Consider the following 8,203-nt stretch of genomic DNA (forward strand, 5'->3'; position numbering starts at 1 on the left):
AGCTAATAGTAAATTATTCCAATTCTAATCAAACTTAATTACGATAGATGTAAACTCACAATGCTTCAAAATCCAATTCAAACTGTAGTTGGATAACCGTGGAGAGTGTGTAAGAAGATAATTAGGAAAGCTAGAGATCGAGATGAGGCTTCACGTACTTTTAGTTGGTCCACGTGGTAGAACAAAACTGAAAATTCTAAGTCAATTTCTATCTTATAAATATTTTATTTACAAAATTTATATTCTTAAAAACACTGATGTGCACTCTTCCTCTTTTGCCAATCCCCTTTTTAAATAGATTATAAATTTATTATTAAGCACACATGTGAAATAGTTTTACCCAATAAATTGAAACTTTTAAAGAGTAATGGAAAAGCGAAACTAAAAAATATATAGGAACAATAATGTGTAATGGAAAGCACTTTAATGATTCCTTTATAAACCTAAAGTGACGAATGAAAAAGTAAGTTATAGAAAAGTTAAAGAGATATAATTATTTTGAGTGTAAAAAATAGAAGAAACAAAGCACTATCTCTTGTTTGCTTACGTGGAATCCGCACTTTGATCACGAAAATTGAAAAGGATTGGATGTAAAATATAAAAAAGCAATTTTGCAGTAAAATTGGTTGCGAAGATTAATATCCTTGGAAATTGATATTTCATATATGAAAAGAATCAAATATTTTATAAACCCCACCAATTTACCTTTTCCCACTATGGTCATTTGCATATTCTTTTTTTTATTACATCTAATTTATTTATATTCATATTTAGTCACATTAATATTCAAATTTGGCTTCATAAGTACTCCGACGGTGATTGTGGTTCCCACCATATAATATATATATATATTTAAAAAAACATTTTAATTTTGTATTTATTAATTGATAAATTTTTATACGTTTGACATGGAATCTTACTCTATTTTTCACAAATTCACACCTTATAATAATAATAATTATTATTATTATTCAAATTTGAACACTTCAATTTCAACTACCTTAGCCGTGGCCCCTTCTTCAGGAACAAAATTGAAAAAATAATAATAATCCATTATAAATAAATAAACAATAAAAGGCAATATATAAAAACAGAGACACAGGGGAGGGAAAAATTAGAAATTATTGGGCTAAAAGGGAAAGAAACGAAAATTTAGAGAGAGAGCGGAAAAAAAATGGGGAATAGTATCGGGGGGAGAAAGAGAGTAAAGGTAATGAAAGTGGACGGAGAGATTCTGAAATTGAAATTACCCATTCGAGTTTCTGAAGTTTTGAAGGATTATCCCGATCATGTTCTTATGGAATCGGAAGCCGTTAAGCATTACGGCGTTAAGGCCAAGCCATTGGAGCCGCAACAGGATTTAAACAGGAAGAAGATTTATTTTCTATTACAGTTGCCCAAAATCGCCGCTGATAATCGTCCCCCGCCCGATCGGATTCCCAGAAGAGTCCGTTCCTCTGGCGTCCATATGTCCGCCAAGGACCGTCTCGACCTTCTCATGCTCTCCCGCCGGACTATGTCCGAGATTGCTATTACTAGGCCGTCTACCACCTCCGCGACGGACTCCTCTGCTCAGCCGCGCTTCCATAGCGGCCCGATGCAGGTTAAGATGAAGATTCCGAGATCGCAGGTCGCGAAATTGATGGAGGAGAGTGCGAGTGAAGGAGAAATCGCTGAGAAGATTATTAAAATGTATTTGAAGAACGAGGTCAATACTGGCGGCGGTAGTGCCGGTGATGTCAACGCCGGCCAACACCCGGAGCATTGGAAACCGAGCCTTGTTAGTAGCGTTCGGGAAAATTCAAAGGTTCATCGCGAGGTACGTTTCTTTCTTCCAAATTTTCGCTTCATTCATTTTACTTTTCTCAAATTACCATATTTACTAACTAATTTCAACAAAATTTGATCTAAGTGAACTAAATTTAAGATTTATGAAATATGTGATTGTTATTTTCATTAAAGTTATGGGTACGAACATTTAAAAATTTTATAATCTAGGATTAAAGGAAACAAAAAAAAAGAAAAAAGAATGATAGCTTAACAAGAAAACGAACAACTCAACAAACTGTGCGTGGGCTAATTGTTGGAATCTTAACAACCGAAAGTTATATTAAAATGAAAATTAGATGAATTAAAAATGATTGATTTGTTTGGAAGGTAATAAATTTGACAAAAAAAAAAAAAAGTTGAATTCCTAACCTTTCATTTTCTTTTTCATCTTCGTTTGACTCCTGAAAGGGTAAAGGACGGTGTATACCTTTTACGATTTTCAAATCTAAATTCTCAAATTTAAGTTTGGTTTTAGAATATATTTGTTTTTTGGTTTTAGAATATATTTGTTTTGTTCTTCAATCACATTATTTGTATTCGTTCTTGTTACTGGTTTATTTTTCAATACTTGATTTGTGTAAATATATATCTTTTATATTTTCTTTTAATATGACTAATATTTGAAAATAATTTCTAACCTATAGAAAAAACAAGGTAGCGTATTAATAAGAATGATGAATGAACAATCTCGTTCCTCATTTTCTCTATTATAATAATAATAACAACAATAAGCTTATAATCCCTTAAAACAATAACAATTAAGAGTTGAATTATTATCGTATACTGGACTTTAACTTTAAGATATTAATAAATATCTAATCTTAAAGTGAGGACTTGTTTTAGAAAATAAAAAATAAAAAAGAAAGTCTAAATCTTACTCTAATCTAGAATCTTTTTCATGTTTATTTTCATTTGACCTCAAAATTATTTTGATATTCTATTTTCTTATTGAAGATTTAAATAACATAATTTAAAATGTAAAAGATTTTAAAGTCTAAGATATAATAAACAAATTTGGAACCTAATTAAATTGTTTGAACCAATGGAATGGGAGATATGTTAGCACATAATAATTGGAGATAAATAATGACGTCACTTTTAGATAAGCATTAATAATAAAATTGGACCTTCTTGGACAATTTTGCCCTTTGGACTTATCAATAATAGTGATGGACGAGGAGTTCAAATTTTACAATTCTCTTGGCAAACATATATAATATAAATTACTAAATAGCACAAGTTCATCAACATACCAAATATCGTCACATGTTTTTTGCATAACACGTTGATAAGTAGCACCAACATTCTTCAAGTTGAAGGACATCACCTTGTAACAGTATATTCCCTTTGTAGTCTTAAAAATTGTCATTTCTTCATATGAAAAGGTCATTCGTATTTGGTTATATCCAGATGACTCATCCATAAAGGACAATGACTCGTGTCCGATGGTTGCATCAACCATGATTTCTGTGGTGAACAAAGAGAAGTCATCTTTAGGGCATACATTATTTAAGTCACAAAAGTCTACACAAATGCGAAGTTGTCTGTTCTTTTTTTTCTAACACGGATAATGTTTGTTATCCATGTTGAATACTTGACCTCGTGAATGAATCATGCTTCAACTAACTTGTTGACTTCAGCCTCAATTTGGAGAATAAGCTTTGGTCAAAAATGTCGTTGAGATCTATTTTCAAACGTATCTAGAAACATACAAGGATCTGTTATGAAGTTTGGATCCCAACAACAAATCCTCATATGTGAAGCCTATAGACATACAATAAGAAGCATTTTCGTGGGTCGCAAAGATTTTATAAGCACTTGAACTTGAAGCTCCTGAATTTAACAATGCATCAATAAAGATGCTCTTGGTTTCTTAAGGAAGTGATAACAGATCATCCACATTAAACATCAACAAGTCTTTTGACACTTCCTCCTCCTCTGGTGATCTTGGAGGGATGCTTTCTTCCTTCGCTGCATTGATTGCATGACACCTAACGAATTTTGGGACTTCATCTTGATAATCATAGAGAAAGTTTGTTGGAAAGAAGTCTGCCAAGGTAGGGGAATCCTTGTCTTCCTCTTGCACGAGCATAGGCTTCCAAGTCTTCTTTTTCTTCTTCTTATTCTTCTGGGCCCTATTCCCTCTTCTATAATTTCAATAGGAGGGAGACTCCTTTTGGGCCAAAGTTTGTTACCTTTTCTTTCGACGAGTCACAACTATCCATCCTTCATTGTCTTCTTCGATCGATCTTTCTTTTCCTTGAGGATATCTTTTAGTGCGACTTCCTGATGGAACTGCACAACTATAAACTTAAAGATCCCAAACTGGACCAAATTTTCCTTTTGCTAGAAAATCGATGTTGATAAAGGAGCATTTGACATTATTGCCACTACAACGTGATTTTCTTGAGCTACTTCTTCCAAGTCTAGCTCGATCTTTTTCTCATGAGCCAACCTTAGAATTAGCTTTTTCAGCACAAAATATTTTTCAACTCGATGACTAATTACTTGATGATAGTTGTAATAGTTGAGATCATCTATCTTTCCTGCTCTTAGGTCGTTTAGATTTTGGCAAGTAGTGATCAGTTGCTTCTCCAGTAGTTGCTTTAGCATGTCTGCAATATCTGAATTAGGAAATGAGTAATTTTTTTTCCTATTTTTCCTTCAAAGTTAAGCGACGTCTCTCGCCTCCATCATCTTTCTTTTCAACTCTCACTTCCTTTCTTTTGGAGAACTTTAGCAGGATAGTGTTTACGATCATAGATTTCTTTACGACACTCTTCATTATCTTTTTGACACCCTTCATCTCTTTCTTGTCCTTCTTTACTTCAGGAGCAAGAAATCCTTAGTTCCTTTGTTGGCGATGCTCAACTCCATATCATGAGCACGAGTTACAAACTCTTCAAATGTGCAGGAACTTTATTTCCGGTAGAATGTAGAGAAGTCTCGAGTGCATACCTTGGGTGCACATCTCTATGACAGAAAATTCAATGAGTCGATCCTTATAATCAAAAGTCATAGCTCACCATCAGTTGATGTAGTTGATGACCGACTCTTCTTTTCATTGTTTTGTGTTTGTAAGCTCTATCATGGTTACAGTGTGCTTGGTGCTATAGAAGCAGTTTAGGAACTCTTTTTGTAGTTGTTCTCAATGATCAGTCACTTTAGGCTCCAAGTCTGTGTACTACTTGATAGTATTCCCTTTCAAGTTTTGAACAAACTACCTAACCAGTTGGTCTCCTCTTGATCTTGCATTATTGCATGTTTCAACAAAATGGGCAATGATAGACTTTGATCCCGCTCCTGGATGATCCCCTTTGAATGATTGTAGGTGATAGGTCCTATTTAAGCGTTAGTTTGCAATAGAAGATTTAGATGCAACTTTCATTGGTGCCATCAGTTTGCTTAGAGATTTGGATGACAAGAGAGAGATGTGAGGTAGAGATGTCCCATTGAACGTGCCAATTTGTTCACACGAGGTTTCTGAAAAAACGTGCTTCGTGAAGTTGAACTTGTGTTGATGTTGGTTATACGTGATGTGATTTGTTATCTAGTATTTAATCATATGATTCTCTATTGGTTGAATACCTACGCTTGATTTGAGAAAAAGAGTGTGTGATGTTCTTGAAGTTGGAGTATTAAAAGAAAACTCATATCTTCAAAAGAACTTCAATATTCGAGGGTGGTCAGCTTTAGGAGCTAGAGAGTCTTCTAGTTCTTAGGAGAATTCTCTTTAGACATTATGGAGTAAAAATTTATGTCCTCCTTCAATGAAGAAAACTCTTATATTTATAGAATCCTATGATTGATTTTACGAGCTTGGGCTTTGTTGGTCCATGGATTGACCCATGGACTCAATCACGTGGATTTGAGCCATGTATAACATTTAGGCTAAATTAAGTTATTTGTAGGTTCAATTGAACTTTATCCCAAATAAATAAAATTTAATGGAATTAAAATAATTAACTTGATTTAATTGTCGCATCATAGCCAATTTATGCGAAGAAAAAGGAAAAGATAATGAGAAGTAGATAGAAAAATAGAAAAAGGAAAGGGGACAGTGATACAACTACAAAGTAATTATTAGGTGGAGGACCCAAATTTGACTTTTGTCAGAACAAATGGAGAAAAATATTAATTGAATGATTATTAGGTCTAAAGTGAGTGAGATTAGGTTTTTGTTACATTATTCTAACAAATCCCTTGAATCCTTTTTTTTTTTTTTTCTTTTTAAATTTTTCTCTCAAATAAAGACCTAGCAATATCAACTTACAATAAAGTATTTCAAGAGAATTAATAAATGTTAATGAAGAATTAGCTGATGGAAAATTCCAAATGTCTTTTGCAACCTTTTGAACTTCTAGTAAAGGAAAAGAGTCCATGAATTGACTTCTTAGTGAACATATACTTTCTTTCATCAAACCAACTTCATAAGTTTAGCATCGTTTGTTAAGAGACAGCAAAATATTATCCATAAATCAACCAATCAGTTCTTTTTTACATTATCTTTACCTCAAAATACTTTATCTATGATTTGATTGATTGACAATATTGCAATATCTATACTTGTTGAGGGTGGTTTTAGTTAATAGTTAGGAAATAAATGTAACACCATCCATCTGTCTAATAAATGTGGATTCAATTAGGTCTAAAACCCTTCATATATATTATTATTATTATTATTATTATTATTAGAAGGTTTAATTTTTTTCCAAAACGATTGAAAAGTTGGGAGTTGGTAGGTGAAATGTGGATCAATAAATTCAATGTGTTTTTTTAATATATAACTAACAAACATACTCTGATTTAATTTCAATATTTTATGAAAAGAATACAACTAATACGAAGCAGTTATTTGTTGTTTGATGTTATAATTATTAAATTAAGACTTTATAAAGGCAGAGTAGATGAATCTTTTTTCTTTGTTTTTTGAGAGGAAATTTAAATTAAAATCAATTTTATTCTTAAATACAATCGAAATGAGTAGTTAAAAGTCCATGAGAATTGAAATTAAAATGGTAGGTTATCGACTACGCCGTCAAGAAAGTAGAAACTTTCTCTCTATAACCCAGTTTTCAATCAAATAAATTGAACTCTTATGTTTAATATAAACTATAAGGTTCTACCTTTTTCTTTTTCTTTTTTTCATTGAAGCTTCATTAGTAGCTTCCTTTTCTTATGTTTTTGTCTCTTTTCTTTTTAAAAAGCTTCCTTTTTTGTTTATGCATATGAAGAATGAGAACAAATAATTAATTAGTAATCACGTGTAGCTCATTATGAATATTTATACAAGTGTTCAACAACTATCAATCATATTTGTTTTTTTTTTTTAATTAAGTGTGAAACTTTGAATGTTTTTTTATAGAAATTAAAAATTTTAAGTTTAGTTTTCAATTTATCCAGTTATATTTTTGTGTATTATTAGGTCTTAGAATGTCATAATTATATTCTTGAATTTTGATTTTAGTTTTCATTTATTTTTTAGCTTCACTATCTTGCAATTCATACTACCATCAAATGTAATTATAAATCACCTTAGAAGCAAACAAATTAATTCAACGATGTAGAGGTTGTAAAACTTTTAAGTTGATCTAAGAGAAGAATTCTCTATATGCATGGATACATGTATTGGAAGGTAGTAACTAATTAACTTTTGTTTGTGAATGTAATAAATTTTATACAGAAACGAGTGAGTTTCTTACCAATGGATAAAGGAGAAATTCATTTAGCTGTAGCAGACAATCAACAGTAGACACAAGTTTTGAATTGGGAAGGGAGAGGAAGAAGGTGAAGGAAACAAGATGTTGTTGAATATAATTTGTTTTTGAGAGCATATCCATCCATGTTGACCTCTTTTTCTCAATGGCTTGATTTCATAGCTTTTAAATATATAAATTCTTCCCATATATTATGAGGAGAAGTTGTTAAATTAGATCATAACTTTCATACAAAAGGTAGAGATCATGAGAGATATATTCAAAGCCCTAATGCAAATGCTGGATGTAGCAGATAGATGTTAAGGTTTTGGGTAAGAATTAGTGATTTAGAATATAGAGATGTTAATTACATTATATATAGATTTGTACATAAAATGAATATATATATTTTGTATGTTTATGATCAGAAGAAAGGATATGTTATATGTTTTTGTGTATGGAAATGCAATTTCTAAACTCTGATTATACTTTTCATTTCAATTATTATCAAGAAAACTATTTGTCCTCAACTAGCTAACGTAAACATATATAGTCTAACAAATTAACACTATAAATCTCTCAGTACTTCTTTTTATATAGTTGAACTTAAACCATACCAATAATAGCATGGTAAAGTTTCTCATGTGGTACAATGGTCATTGCAAATGCTTTTCCTA

General features: G+C 31.6%; 1 protein-coding gene across 1 annotated transcript; it reads left to right on the forward strand.

Annotated features, from left to right (window-relative positions):
* The first annotated feature begins 1,107 nt into the window (after positions 1-1,107).
* Positions 1,108-7,990, forward strand: LOC101214876 (uncharacterized protein At1g66480). Its single transcript, XM_004140259.3, has 2 exons — positions 1,108-1,819; positions 7,514-7,990. Exons 1-2 carry the CDS (start codon positions 1,175-1,177, stop codon positions 7,580-7,582), a joined length of 714 nt encoding a protein of 237 aa, XP_004140307.1. The 5' UTR covers positions 1,108-1,174; the 3' UTR covers positions 7,583-7,990.
* Positions 7,991-8,203: the final 213 nt, after the last annotated feature.

The sequence above is a fragment of the Cucumis sativus genome, chromosome 5 (assembly GCF_000004075.3).
Source record: "Cucumis sativus cultivar 9930 chromosome 5, Cucumber_9930_V3, whole genome shotgun sequence".
In the NCBI taxonomy this organism is placed as follows: Eukaryota; Viridiplantae; Streptophyta; class Magnoliopsida; order Cucurbitales; family Cucurbitaceae; genus Cucumis; species Cucumis sativus.

Coding starts and splice junctions, on each gene's coding strand:
- LOC101214876 (XM_004140259.3), top strand. CDS start 1,175: ATGGGGAATAGTATCGGGGGGAGAAAGAGAGTAAAGGTAATGAAAGTG. Junction 1,820..7,513: donor ATTCAAAGGTTCATCGCGAG/GTACGTTTCTTT, acceptor AATTTTATACAG/AAACGAGTGAGTTTCTTACC.